The following is a 15,339-nucleotide window of genomic DNA, read 5'->3' on the forward strand; positions in this document are numbered from 1 at the left end:
GATTAAGTGCTGCTCTGTTATGAACTTAGTTAAAACAATATAAAAAATTAAATTCCTAGATTTTGTGAAAGCAAAAGCCTAGTTTTCAGCATGTATTGTCTTTCAGCTGGCCCCATAAGGCTTGCATGCATTACAAGAAAAAAATAGTGGGAGGTTTAGGCTGTTTGCTAAACTCACCACTTTTTTGCCTTCTTTCACATCATCAGCAGCAATAAATATTCCAGAGGTCGATTTGTGTCCACCATCAGGTCTCTCCATCCCAGTTGCTTTCCATATATAACCTCAGTTGCACACATGTAACCTTGATGGAGGCTAATGGAGTTGCACAGGTGTATCCAAGGCAAAAATGCCTTTATTACTGATGATGATGCTTGAATAAGAAAAAATTGAGCTTGATGTCAAGTTGAGTTTGCAAAACTGTCAGGTGAGAAAAATAAATACTCACCTGTAAACTGAGCAAATGTGTCTTTGCGAGACAATAAACTCAGGGCTTTGGGGTGGAATTTCTAAAGACTTGCTTTTCATAGGATATTTGCAGTGTAAAGCCTTGTCCTTTATGAAACCTCATGGAAGTCAAGGGCTCAGATTGCAAGAGGCACTCAATTTTTTGTGGGATCGTGCCCTTAATAATACACAATCATTATAGTTCATAGAGTTAGAATGTTTACAGATACAATACATCTAGAATCCTCTATGATATTTGTTAGCAGCTCCTTTGAGGCAGCACTTAAAGCTTTATGTGATTTATATTGCACTCCTTGTGTTATTATAGAAATCAAAACAAGAAATGGCAGTTTTTCTTAAAGAATAAAAGAGATCTCTTTATATTAAATATAATAGAAAGGCCATTTCAATCAGTGCAAGCCAGGGTTAAACCCTAGTGTCATTCCAACCACAGGCACCGATGTGTCACCAGAAACATCAATGAGAATATGATCTATTCATGAAGGTACTATGTACATCTATAGAAACATGCAGAAATAGAATCTTTCAGAGTATTTACCTCGGCTTATTATTTGCCACAGGCTGGTTATTATTAACCTCATATTCTCCCATTGATTCCACTGCGTGTTCAAGTTGGTATCTGATGGTAGAATAGCAAGTAGTGTCTCAAAAGAATAAAAGAGAAATGTTCAAAATCAAATAAGATCAATTATTTCCTTCTCAAAATAAAACCAAAATACAGATAAAAAACATAATAGAACTAGAGTTATTGCTCATCTTGAGGAAGGCTATTTGATGAGAATTAGTCATAGCAGGGAAGAAAATATGTTGTTTTTATTGCACTGATAAAAAGATGATAGCCAGGTTTGATTGTCCAAAACAATTGTAAAGTTATTTACAAAACAAATTTGGTAATGAGTGTGCATTTTGAAACCCCTTTAGTTTCTCAGAAAATGTCTAATCCTGTGCTGAGCATTCTGTTCCTCATCCAGAAAATTTTCCATTCCATGTGATTGATCTTTCAAATATATAAGCTCTTTTGAGCTTGGTTTAGTCCAGTCCTGAGCCTGAGCTCAGCACCATACCAGGCACTTGTTTTGGAAACAGGTCATCCCTGTCAGGAGCTGCACAGCACTCAGGCTTATGCCAGGACTTGTTGTTCATCTCCCTCCCAACAGCAACTGACCATGGAAAACAATCTCAGCCCTTTTTAGTGCAGAATCATCTGAAAAGGATCGTGTGTATTAGGAACAGCAGGTTTGAAATATTCCTGATACCTGTTCCACATCACTGTGCCCATGAAGGGCAAAAGGTGAGATTCAGGGGAAGAGTGAGGATCCATACAGGCCTACTGCAGTACAGGGCTTCAGGAGAACATGGATGATAAACAGAAACTGGATTGGGGCACTGTCCACTAAAGGCCATCTTACATATTTTGAGTGCACTGACAGCCACATTGACTCCAGCCTGTTTGGCTTTGCTACTCATGGAATCAGCCATCTCAAAACAAGGGCTTAATTTATGATACAGTCGATGAAGAGGAGAACCTTGAAGGCTTCCTGAAGGAGCTTTTTCTCCTGATTTTGGTTCCTGTGTGCAGGCCAGGCCCCTGGACCAATGAGAGGTGCTTATGTCTCATGTTAGCTAACCAACATTTAGGTCCAAGGCTGGGATCTTAGGTGGGTTGAGTCTAACCTCACCGTCTTGACTGTTACAGCAGTCTGCAGAGAGGGACATAGACCTGTCCAAGAGGCAAGACCTCTCCCCACAAAATAGGTGTCTAAGAGATGAGGTGAAGGAGGAGGCCATCCCCTGTCCTGTAAAAGAGAGGGTGGTTTGCATAGACAGTGAACTTAGGATGGGGGATATTGCTTCCCTTGGGGGTCCAGCCTAAGCTGACCATCTGGACTTCTCTGCAGTTGGGAGGAAAGATGGGAATGTCTGTAGGACAATACATCCCATCTCACGATAAATTGCACAATTTGCCTTCTGGAAGGGCTTATTTTTCATGACCCAGAGAGAAAGACCAGTGACCCAGCCTGAATCGTAGTTGACTAAAAAAACATGAATGATTTCTTGTGGAAGCTAGTGGTTTTCTTAATGGAACATATTTAGGCTTATATCTGTACACAGAAAAAAAGAAAAAGAGATCCAGATCCATCAAAAAACGCATCTCCAAAAATGTGCCTCTTGCAGAGCACAGATTTTCTTATTTGAAACATTCTTGGTTTGGAAGGGGAAAGAAATGAGCTCTGTTTTTGTATCTGCCCTAGAAGAAATGGTGGAAGGTGGATGTGGGGGTGTGTTGTGGGAGGAAGGAACAAATGGAAAATCCCATGAAGAGCCATCTTTTTCATTTCCAGCTGTATTTGGGATAGACAAATGCAGCTGCTGAATAAATGGAATTTCTGATATTTCTGTAACAAAAAAATGTTTCACCGGAACATTTTAATTTGCTGCTTTCTTCTTCTTAACCAAGAGTACTGGAATCTCTACCAAAAATGACATTATTAAAAGGAAGAACTTGACACAGAAGTCTCTTCTTGGCCAAAATGCTTGCTTTTATAAGGAAGCTTTTACAAGTAGATTCCTCTCTGGTCAGTTGCTAAAGATACACAGATCTTGTCCTACAAGCCTTATCTTTTCAAGATTAGATTTTAATGATGCATTCTAATCTTTAAGTCATCTTGGGTGTCTGATTCCACTGGCATAGATTGTAAGTCTTATGTACAAAGAGATTCTGTCACAAGAAGCAGTATTTTGGATGCATTGTAATCTGGCCCAGCTATGTTCCTTCCTATGTATCCTTCTTTTCCTTCTGCTTTTTCCAAAGCAGATCCAGTGGCCAAATTGCTTTTCCACAATACACTGCCTTTTTCTCAAGTCTCCAGATTTTTGACTTTTTTTTTCTAAAGTACTCTCTGAGAGCTTGCAGGCAGGGCAGGGGAAGTAAAGCATTGAGGGTGAGAAGACCAAATTCCTCTTGCTTTACACCTACACAGAAGACGAAGATGTCATTCTGCATTTTACACCATTGTATGGAAAGGGAGCGTTTGGATGCACAACAGAGAAACCTGCCACTATCCATCTGAAACAGCCTGACAAAACTGCAAAAGCGTTTAGGTGTCTGGAAAGCAGACTGTCTGGTTTGTGTTTACATTCTAAAAAGCCCAACATGAGAAAGAGCAGGATGAAAGAAAAATCTACTCTTAGTGACCCCTTCATGTTTTCCTGCTTATTAAGAGTCTTGCTTTTAACTCTGGGAGAGAAGCAAGCAGCATTTCCACATCTGCATACTTCAACTCCATTGTAGAACAGAATGAATATGGAAACAAACTACAGCATGTAGATGAAAACAGAGAAATAGGGAGTTAAAGATACCATGTTTGTTTCTGATGCCAGGAGAGGTACGTTGTGCCTAGAGAAAGAGCACCAGGGGTTTCTGGTTAAACCATTTAAACCATGAGAATGGCAGGTTGCATGGGAGTGTAGAATATCCTTCACTCTTTACTCTGAGGGGACAGGTGTGAATTGTGCTGTGGACAAGGTTTTTCTCTTAAACGAGGCAGTGATAATTGCTGTGTGTTGGGCACAAGATCTTGGCATGGGACACAGCCCCCTGCTCTCAGTGGCCTATTTCCGTGAGCGCTGCGCTCGCTCTGCCTGCCCAGGCAGCCGCCTGCCCGCCCCTCAGAGCTCCCTGCTGGGCTTCAAATTTCTCAGCTGCCAGACCTTGGAAAACGTGTTTTCATCAGGCAAAAATGTATGGTGTTCTACATAAATGAATGGCACTTTACAAATATTCAGTGGTGTTCTGTGCCGCCACAAAACCCATTGCAGGTGTCACAGCCTGGCTGTTTCCAGCCCCGCATGCATGGCTGTGGATTAGGAGGGTGAGTGGCTTGGGCTGGATGCCTCTCTGCAAGGACTGGCAGAGCAATGTGCTCTACTCTGAAGAGAAACCCTGACAAGGAGAACAGAAAGGCTCTTTTTCAAGCCTTGAGATGCAGCACAGAAATTAATCTTCTGCCTGTAAAATTCTGCCCTGTAATGACAGCTGTTGAGACACCAAGAAGATCCCTGAACCTCTCACTCCTCTCCCTTGTTGACAGCATCTCTGTTTACTGTAGCTGGGACTTCTTGCTCCCGTAATTTCTAGACTCAACCGCAAATTCTTCAAATCTTACCCAAGGAATGACAGACTAATCACCTCTCTTGCTCCAGCTCTATCCATACAAGAGCCTCCCAGCTGTCATGCAACATCTCTCAAGATGCCAGTGCAAGTGACCTACCTGTATTTATTTACATCTCACAGCCCTGCCTAGGCTTAACTCTTGTTAGAATTCACGGGTGAAAGGGAATAGTTATCTAAAAAGGTGCGGTTCAAGATAAATGAATCAAAGACAACAGAAAAAAAATCTTCCATGGCATAGAAACAGGAGCCATATTCTTGAAAACTGTCATTTTTGGGGCAATTCCAAAAGTCAGTCTTGCACTAAAATGAGGGTAATCAAATCTCCCACTCTACAATGCTTGTAGGTAGCTCCAGGGATCAGCAGTTCACTCCTTTCATTTATATCATCAAGGATTAGCCACTGCTGGACTGGGATAATGAATTTGAATTAATATGAGCAGTTTATGGTCATATCTGATTGTGGTGCCCTCTTTTTGCTTGTACAGCGCTGAGCTTCAGTGTCTGAAATACTCAGAGAAGTTCTGCAGGGTGGATGGGCAGAGACTGATGGGGTGAGAAGAACCACATGCCCTTTCCTGCCCATACTGTGGCCATAAGTGAGGTTCTTTATGCCTTTCATTGATGTCTCTGGATCTATAAATACTGGAGAAAAGCACTAGGAACACCCAGTAGCTGAAGGAGAAAGAACCAGTGTCTGACAGAATTAATTCTAATTACTGTAATGCTGATTGGGATCCTTGGGCACTGCCATAATCATAGTAGTAGTAATAAATAATAATGGTGGTTATCATTATTTTATTATTGTTTTCCCTCTAGACATTGCAATGATGAGAAGGAGTCTTGGATAGACTACCTAGATAATTACTTGTATAAATTTCACCACATTCCTAAGAAATAGATTTATTAGCTGCATGCCAGCTCTGTGCTAAGCTGGTTTTTGATGGTGTAATAAATATCATTAAAAGAAATCAGATAGGAGTTGGGTATGGGTTTGAGCTTTAAGTTTGATGAGAATAGATTTTTTATTCTGTCAACTTACTTTTAATCTTCCTTCCTATATAAGCCCCCAGAACCTGCTTGCATCTTTTATTTACCTTTAACAAATAGTAGCTCTCACCCAGATAGTTTTGCCACTGAATTAGGCTGCCAGAGATACTTGCAAACAAGGTAGATCCCACCCTATTAATAAGTTGTCCCAGTTTTTTTGCTTTTCCCCAAGTGCCCTGCAAGATACAGTCTATTCTCAGTCCCTAGGAAGAGTCCAGGTCATGAAACACTGTTCTTCCAAGGGCAGTTGCTATTCACTTCTTCATTCACTTGCCAGTCGTTTAAGCCAGCATCTTCAAACTCGTCATCTTCTTCCTTAAATCTCAGCAGGGAGCCAGATTTGTGCCTCCGACTGTGATCTCCGACACTGTAGCGTTACAGGCTGCCGCTGATCCTGCCTTTAGAAATGGTCCTGGCCAAGCGTTTAGATTGTGTTTCATCAGTGAATGGCATTAAGGGTATATAGGAAACGTGGCTCTTTTGTTTGCTTTATTTTATTCTGGCCATGTTGTCCGTGAACAAAAGCGTTTGCTCTTAATCCCGTTGCTCGTCTTGGTTTGTAATGATCATTTCTGTGATGGTGAATTAGCAGGAGCTGCTGGTGCGTGCCCGAGCTCACAGCCATTAATTTTCCTGATTTTCTTCTGATAGAGCAGGTGCAAACTGGCAGCATTTGACCCTAATAAGTTACACTAGTCTTGCCAGATTTTGTTTGCCTGGAACAAGGAACATTATTTGTATCAACATCCTGATAAAAAGTGAGCAAATGGATTTGTTGGACAGGTAAATTTTCCTGACGAATTTGCAAGCCTGTGTTTAAACAATGTAATTTATTTAATCTTGTGATTTTACTAGTTCTTTATTGTAATCATACAATAGAACCATTACAGTACATGTTTTCTTCTCTCATGAGACAGATGGATAGTGACTGAGGCTCAAAGATAAAGTTTATCTACAAGATAGAATAACGAAGGCAGAGATTTGCAAGTTAATACATTTTGAGCTGATAAAACAATTCCAAAAGAGAAGCAATGCTGGGGTGTAATTTTTTTTTTTCAAATCCTGTTTAATAAAACATTCAGTGACTTATGACATACGTATTGCAATGATGTTGCTCTATAAATGTCCCTTCCTGTCATCATTTACATGACTGATTACCTTGCAGCTGCATAAACTTGTATAACTCGGTAAATAACCTATTACCTCAGTATGCACATGTTTTTTGGTGCATGTTGTGAAAATGTATGTTGTATGTTTGGGCATCTATGCTTTTATATCTCATGAAGCCATAATTACAATAAATCAAGATACTCAGTACAAAATACAACTTTCCATGTAGAGTGCTGAGTCTGATTTGTACATAGCTGAAGGTTGGCTATAATTTAAAAAAAAATTCTTTTCTGCTTCTCCCAAGATACGTAAACATATTGGTTTTGAACCATTAATCACTCTGAAGAAGATAAAAAAATCAAATAGCGGACAGTTAAAATGCAGCATCATTGCACTCTTTTCTTTCCTGAAGTTTCAGTGCTTTAAGGATTAAAGTAAAAAGTTAAAGTTCCACAATAAACAAGATGTTCAGTCTAAATTGTGTCAACTTGAGCCGCAGTTTCTAATGAGCACACAGCTAACAGACTCTTAAGCCTCATGAGAAGCTGTCTACCCCAGTCTGGAGTCCTTTCTTTGGTAATCAAAATAATTTGACAGAGATAAAAAGAAGTAGCTTTTCTTTGGTTAAGTGCTTCATCTTACGTGAAAATCTTGGATTTCCTGTTTTCTGGAGTCCTAAACACTGTCCAGGGAACAAAGCAATTTAATTTGATTCTTTTATTGTCCTGTCTATCTTGGTAGAAAATATGTAGCTCTCTTATAATGGGAACACAATTGCTTTAGGGTATGTATTTATATTCCTAATTATGAAAACAAGCCAGCAAGATCAGCATGTTGAGCTGAGAGGGCAAATCCTGGGAAGGTGCTGGGGTGGAGAGGCCCAAAGGCAACTGGGTGATGGAATAGGCCATTGCTTGGGTTTGTGCAGGGAGGGACCAGCCCCAAAATATGGGCTTCAGTTTCCTCAGTCCAGGGTGGAGCTGGAGCTCCTCCCTGCTGCCAGCAATCCTTCAGCCTCCTGTCAGCTCAAACACTTGCTTTTAGTGGATGAGATTCAGATCCCTGTGTATGACCCTGAGCCATAGATAGTCAAAGACAAGAATTTTTTTTTGTTAGACTGCCAGAACAAGTGTGTTCTCCTATTTCTTAAAGATTCTATGTGAAATATGAACAAAACTGAGGTTATATTATGGAGCCAGCTCTTTTCCTGCTGTCTCCTGCGTGGAGACGCAGGTAGTGGCAGTAGGCTCACAGGTGGACCTTGGAGAGGCAAAAGGAAAAAGTTACACACCAAGTCCCACTTGTCCAGGGAAAGATCACAATAACAGTTCTAAGTGTGTCTTTATTTTAAATGTTAATCATTTATTTCAGTGCCCTTTTGGAGCACAAAGCTTAAATATACGTCATGCCTCTGAGTCTACGGCATGGTGAGTCATATGGCATCGAATGTAAATAGGTGTCACAAACTCTGTCAGTCCTCCTGTTCTCAACTAGGCAGCCTGGGTGGAAGCTGAACCAACTGTTCCTAGGCAGTAATGTACATTTACATAAAATGTTTCACATTTTTCATGTTTATTCTGTGCAGATGGCTCCATTTTGAACATCCAGAATTTGTTTTGACTTTGTGACTGTAGCTTGTAAACAGAGCGTTGGCTGGCATCTGCACTGGGTATAGGTAGCTTTTCGTATTTGATCTAAAATTGAGTGAAGCTGTAGCCAAACCATTAGTCAGTCAAAATAATGTTGCAAGCCAGTTAAAGGCAGCATATCCAAACCATGAGGGAAGGCTGAATGAGAGGCAGTAGCGCTGTCCATAAATTGACAAGTTGATGCGCTCGCGGTGTTTCACTTACACAGCTGCTTTATCCAGACTCTCAATGTGGCTTTGCAAATCAAGGCATCTCACTATTAAATGTTTTGAACAGAGTCACACAGACGTTCTGTTACGGGAATGTGTTGATACAAATAATGCAGGAAAAATGCATTGATACACATCTATTTATAACTCAAGATGCAGAAAACTTCAGTTGCATCACTATTAAACATGATGGCACTGTGGCTGATTCTTGTATGTGTGTATTACATGTTTGGAATTATTTTCAAGGACAAATAAATAGAAAAAATGTAGATTTCTCTTCTTTTTCTTTTGTCAGTTCCATTACTGGATCTTGCAGATGAAGTAGTAGGGTTATTTTTCTTGCTATCAGGTATTTAAACATTTTTGCTCTTTCCTATATATTAGTTAACAGGAGGGGACACTGATTCTGATTTGTTATTTGAGAGTGTAATCGAGCCATCTTTTGCTTTAAAGGGTTCCTTGTGCCTCTGTCTTCTCTACTTGAAGCAATTTAGTTGAAGGATAAGCAGCTAAACTATGTTCAAAGGCATTCACTTGATTTTGTTGGACTTAATTATTCCAAACAATGCAGAATATTTTTCAGTAACTCCCTCCTTACCCATTCAGAGGATATCTGTGCTTTCTGCTTATCTGCAGGTTCAGTTCTGCTTGCACATTGCTCAGGTCTATCACCTTGCTAGAGAAATACATGATTTGTAAATCTGAAAGAATTCCCCAACAGCTACCATAAAATTAAGCTGTTAAAGAGCTCTTGGAGCTTGTTTAAATGTAGACCTAAACAAATCTCTTTGCTGTTTAGCTCAAGATAAATCTTTTAAAAAGTCCTGTTCTAAATCACTTCCCAATTTTAATGAGTTTATATATCAGCCTTTGCCAGATTTTTACTGTAGCTTTTCTCCAAGATTATAGCCATGATAAAGTAAGGACTGAAATTGTTTATTATATATTATTCTTCAGAAGCAAAACTTTTTCCCCCAGAGGCTGTTGGGAGAGCTATTGATTTTCTGCCACAATGTGAAATGTGTGACCTTTATAATATGAGCAATGATTACAAGGCCAATAAAATGACATCATTCTGTTTAAACTTTAGAGTTCGTCTGGCAAATAGCAGAATGTGCCACATTTAACGATGTCCGTGGACGATAAGGGTGCCTTGACTGGCTTCAAGTGAGACTGAAACATGAAGGAGGCAGGCTCTCAATCCCCAAAACACCTCCTGTTTGTGCCAAGAGCTGGGGAGCAGGAGTGTATGTACCAGGTAGAACTATGACTTTTCCCAGCTCTTAAGGCAGGAAGTCAGGGCTTTTCTGGTAACAGACTTCTCTAAATGTTTGCATTTACTGATGTCACCAACAAAACTCCTCCTGTTGTGACACAGGACGAGCTATTTGGGGAACAGCTCTATATATTGCTGCAGATTTTCCCAACTGCATTTGCAGTTACAGGACTAAATTCTATTCTTGTAATATGGCTTTAGCCACTTCATTGCAGTTCCTCTAGAGAAGCCAAGAGAAGACTCTGTCCCAAATAGATGAATTTTAACTGCACAGGGCATATGATATTCTAAGATTTGTGAAAACAAGCAACACGGAAAACTTTATTCAGGCTTTGAGGGGGATGCTGCAACCTGATTCCCTGAAATAATTTAATAAAGTCTAAATTTCCCTTTTCAGTGATATCAGTCTGTTTCCTGATGTTATGTTCTTCTTATCCTTCAGACACTTAAAGTTTGATCCATTAGCACCTGCTTCAGCCAATTCCCTGCCCATTCTCCAGCCTGTACCAAACCAGATCCTATGGCATGGAAGCTGGGGTAGCTGTGATTTCCCTGTGCAGGCTGAATCCAGCCTGTACTCAGTATTTAATCCAGCCAAAAATGGAGCCAAAGGGCTCCATGCTTAGAAGGCACAAGGAAAACAGCACAACACATTCAAGGCATTGCAGAGGCAGGAATAGGGATAATTTTCTTTCCCATTTCTGGCTCATTGTGTAATATCAATAATCTCTGTAGCTTTGTATTATACTTGCTGTAAGTGGCTCTAGTGATTGATTAAACACCTTCGCTTTTCTTTGGCATTTAATCAATTGCAGCAGCAGTTTATTGCTCGGTGTATTACAAAGTAAAAGAGATTATTACTTAATTATTGTGAAAAATAGCAGCTTGCAGTTGTTGCTAGCATGGGTATGTGTCTGCGCTGACATTGGTGTCACATCATCCTTTGCTCTGTGCTCCTGGTCTCTGCACTGGGTGCGGCTGCGCGATTCCCAGCGGATCACACGCGGTCCTTCCCGCAGCCGGCGCCAGCACAGTGCAAGTAGTGGCATCAGGTAAATAATTGTTTATGATAGTCCTACAGTGCAAAGACCCCAACTCTTGCTTGCTGGGCACCTCCAAACCTCCCTGAAATTTTAGGTGGTGTGTTTATTAACCAGCCCATGTGAAAACGTGCTCACTGTCAGGTGCAAACCAGTTCTGGGAGCAGTTCAGCAAGAATTACATCAGTACCAAGAGGTATTGACAGACCAGAGTGCAGCACCAGATGTATGTAAACTGCAGATAAATCAGATATGGGGCATGTCATTGGGGTGTGAGTGTGAGAAAGCAAAAAACCCCACGTTTTGTGACATCCTTTTGAGGATCTAGGAAATGGCAGCTCTTCTGTTTGTCACCAGAGGATTTCTGCCCCAGATGCAGAATTGAATCCATATGCAAGAGTTCAGAAAGAATACCATGGTTTGATAAAGCATAAGGATTTAGGGTAGCATAGACCTCTGTGCTTTTAGGGCTACAACAGATGTCATGATCAGTATGTGTTCTTAGCATCTACTTGTGGAAGAGGGTCTAACGCATCTGTGTTGCCACAAACAGGGACAGTTCAGTATTTAGAATTTTTAAAATGGGGTTTAATTCCTTGGTTTACTCCTGACTCTCTATGATCATAGGCAAGTGATTTTGTCTCCTTGTGCTTTGGTTTCCTCCTGTGAATGGGAGTAACCATTGTTTGCTACCTTAGAGAAGACAAATTGGGGATTACTTGCCTCCATTGAAAATGAAACCTCTTTAAAGTTTTGATCTATCAGAGATTCACATGAATTGAAGCTATGCCCTTGACTTGACCAGAGCTAGTCAATGAAGGACCAGTGACAAAGCATCCACTGCAAATTTTAAGCATTTCCCCAAATGACTTCAGGTGTTGTTGGGACAGGTGGTTGGGATGTCATGCGGGAAAAACACTGAACCTTGTACATTGTTTATTTTTCTTCTGTGATGGTAGTAGAGGTCTGACCATCACCTTTCTAGGCAGCTGTGTGAACCAAGAGGTTGGTAGTGCTCGTGGTAGTCTTTGCTCATGCTTCAAGCTGGCGTTGCCTGTGAGCAGTGATGCTGTGGCCAGTCCGTATCTGTCGCGCTGCATCGTGTGCCGGTTTTGTGTCACTCGTGGCTTTTGCAAGTACTCGAGCAGAGCTGGAGCGAGCAGAACTTGACTGTCCAGTGACAAACAAAAAGATCATGTTTCTTTGAGAAGGTGCTGGATGGTCCTAACCATTAAAAGAGTTTATTTTCTTACTCCAACAGATTTCCCCTCCCCTCCTTGATGTTACCAAATTTATCATCACTTTTGTCTTTCAGGTGTAACCTGTCTTTAGTGTTGCAGACACATCAGCCATGCATTAAGAACTGGGCCCTTACTTTATAATTCAGTATGACTTTCTTTTTGTCCAATAATTTCACAAGCACTAATGCACACTTCAAATGCAGGAGATACTTTGATCCCCAAATTGTTCAGCACTTCATGCAGGAAAAACCATAGGCCACAGTCATGAAACTCCTAGAGGATGGCTGCTGGCTTCCTGTGGCAGAGCTGGTTGTTGTTTTCCCCCCTCTCCCTTCTTTGCTCTAACCATTTTGTCTGTCTAGCTTGTCTTGTATTCAGTTTTCAAAGCAATTGCCATGAAGGGCTTCCTTTTTTTAGTGCCTAAAAGGGAACAATAGATTTTTTAGAATAAGCATATATTATATTTTATATGGCCATCTGTGTACCATAGATAATATTGATCATATCTGTAATTTAATATAACATACTGAGAAGTTCAAGCTAAATAGAAATTAATAATTTTTATTACTATTTTTTATGAAAAGGTCTTTAAATGTATGCTTAAGTGTACATGACATCTAAAATTATTCTAGTGCTGGATTCTTGAAAAAGTAGATGACCTTTTCTCTTGAAATTGGAGAGTGGTTTTTCCTTAACAGTTATATTATGCACAGAAGATGAGATGTTAACCAAGATGTTAAAATGTATTGTTTCCCTTTGAAAGCTAATCCTGTTACTCATTTTCATTAATGTTGAATCATTCATTTTCCTTTTTCTTTTTTTTTTCTTTCTTTTCCTTTCCTTTTCTTTTGCAACTGTTTTTGCATGAAAATGCAAAGTAGCAATAAAGATTTTTCGTAAGACTTGCTTTAAGACTCTTCTCTTTCAGATCCAGTTAAAGTTTTTAAGTTCAGTTATTTTAAAATTCATATTCTTCAGTTCCGTAAACAAAAATAATGGAGAAATATAATGAGGTGCAAAGCGATTTTCTAGCCCTCACTAATCAATAAATGCCAATGAAATGGGGATGGTGTAATGTCCATAATTTAATTGTCTGCTGTTACCAGGTCACCACGAGACAGCAGCAGGAGCGGGGAGAAGCTGGAGCTGGCCATGTCCAACCTCACTGCGGATGTCCTGGAGTTACTCCTGGAGTTTGTTTATACAGGTTCTTTGATCATAGATTCAGCCAATGCAAAAACACTGCTGGAAGCTGCCAGCAAGTTCCAGTTTCACACTTTCTGTAAAGTCTGCGTTTCATTTCTAGGTAAGAATCATTGCATCTAGTGAGGTTTTAAAATCTTGTGTTAAGGTTTATAAACCTGTCTTTGAACAGCTCTTGAAAGATAATGAAGAAACCCAAGATGAAATAGAGTAAAATAAAGTAAAGCAACATTAATTTGGTTTGTGATTTGAATTTCCAATGCTGACATGGTGGCCAATGGAAAATGTTCTAGAGAAGTATAGCTTGTTGCTTGAGTGGCAACAGCTTTCACATCTTGTATAACCTATTTTCTGGAATCTTGTTCCACTCTTGGAACCTTGATGATGTTTTGTTTCCCAGAGGATGATCTGTGCATAGGCTGTAACACACAGGTTACTTATAACTGTGGCAGCATATTCTGGGTTCTACACTAGGCCAGCTTGGTCAAACACCCAAAGAGTTTGGAGGCGGGCTCCAATGGAGGAAGAACTCCTGCAAATCTGCCCAAAAATTAAGGACTGTGTTACAATAGCTACAATTTTCTTGCATTTGTGAGAAGGTCCTTCTTTACGTGTCCAGTGTTCCAGATTCAATGCTCCTGGGGTTTGTTGCTGCATACAGAGCTACGGCCTAATGTCATCACAAAGGTGGGTAGAAGGAAAGGTTGCTGTGCCCATCCTGGTAACTGGTGTGCCCTGTGTGCACAGGGAGCATTTGTCTCGGTGAGGGTCTACAGAGCAACATCTTTGCCGGTGCCTCAGTCCATCCTCTCATGGCCATGAGAAATCCATTCTTCTTGCCAGGCTCACCATGTCATCCTGCTCCTTCCACTTTCCCTCTGCTTTCCAGCAGAGGGTATTTCAAAACAGTCCAAGATTTCCAGCTCAGCTGAGCTTTACTGACCAGAGCAGGAAGCAGACAGACCTGGCATGGCAGAAGAGGAGCTACAACTGGAGCTCAACTGAAACACAGTGGTTCAAATTCCTGCCTGTACCACAAGCCACTCCTTCACTGTCATAGCTGTAATACCAGTTAATAAGACAGTAATAATTTAAAAATTAACATAAATGTATTAATACCAAAAAATTGATCGTGATGTTATAAGATGTACTTCCCAGGTGTAAGTACTGGATAACCTTTTTTGACATCTAATTATTACTTTGGCTTCCTCAACTTCCATCTTGGTTTAGGAGGCATTGTTCTCTCTGAAGCCCAAATAAATTGTAGGTTTTCCCTGGGCAGTTCTCATTTGAAATCGGCATCTACTATTGCCAAATGTGGAATATGAGACTTTAGAAAATGTTTTGCTCAAAAAATGACAAAAAACCCTCAAACAAGTCCAGTTTACTGTTGTGTTAATTTTCACTGCTAAGCCAGCCTGCTGGCAAGATGATTGGTGTGACTAGGCTGGTACAATGCAGGCATCAGTGAAGAATCTCTGGCATTGTAGTCTCCTTTCCAAATTTTTGTATGCCCCTTATTTCAAAGTCTGTTCTCAAATGGGGAAGGTACTGGTGATGTGAAATTTATGCTTTACAATTCCACCATGTAGACTGCAATTTGAATGAGGCTCTGGCTCTGGCACTGCTTGCTCCCAGCTTCCCTTCACCAGCTTTTTAAAGTGATTAGATCTTACAGCCTTTCCAAAAATACAGGATGTGTTTAAGTTTTGATATCACTGAAGGCTCAGCCACAAAACCAAAATACATTTATTTTATTGAATCACTGTGAGAGTTCACTTTTCTGATAGTTAATATTTTAATTCAGTGAACCATGTTATGGTGTGAAATAGTAGAGTTGGTTATAAGTTCAGTGATATATGGAGAGTCACTGGAACTTTGTATTCTCATTTGGAGAATTCACGGAGTGTAATTGCTTATTTTTA

The 15,339-nt window shown here is 40.3% G+C and overlaps 1 protein-coding gene across 1 annotated transcript in view; it reads left to right on the top strand.

Annotated features, from left to right (window-relative positions):
- KLHL29 (kelch like family member 29) overlaps positions 1–15,339 on the top strand; it is a 324,971-nt gene that overhangs the window by 254,666 nt on the left and 54,966 nt on the right. Inside the window, exon 6 of the mRNA XM_039721629.1 lies at positions 13,318–13,517. Within this exon, the coding sequence (XP_039577563.1) occupies positions 13,318–13,517 (200 nt within the window). The remainder of the gene's footprint in view (positions 1–13,317; positions 13,518–15,339) is intronic.

This window comes from Passer montanus, unplaced genomic scaffold (genome assembly GCF_014805655.1).
Source record: "Passer montanus isolate IOZ18808 unplaced genomic scaffold, ASM1480565v1 scaffold46, whole genome shotgun sequence".
NCBI lineage: Eukaryota > Metazoa > Chordata > Aves > Passeriformes > Passeridae > Passer > Passer montanus.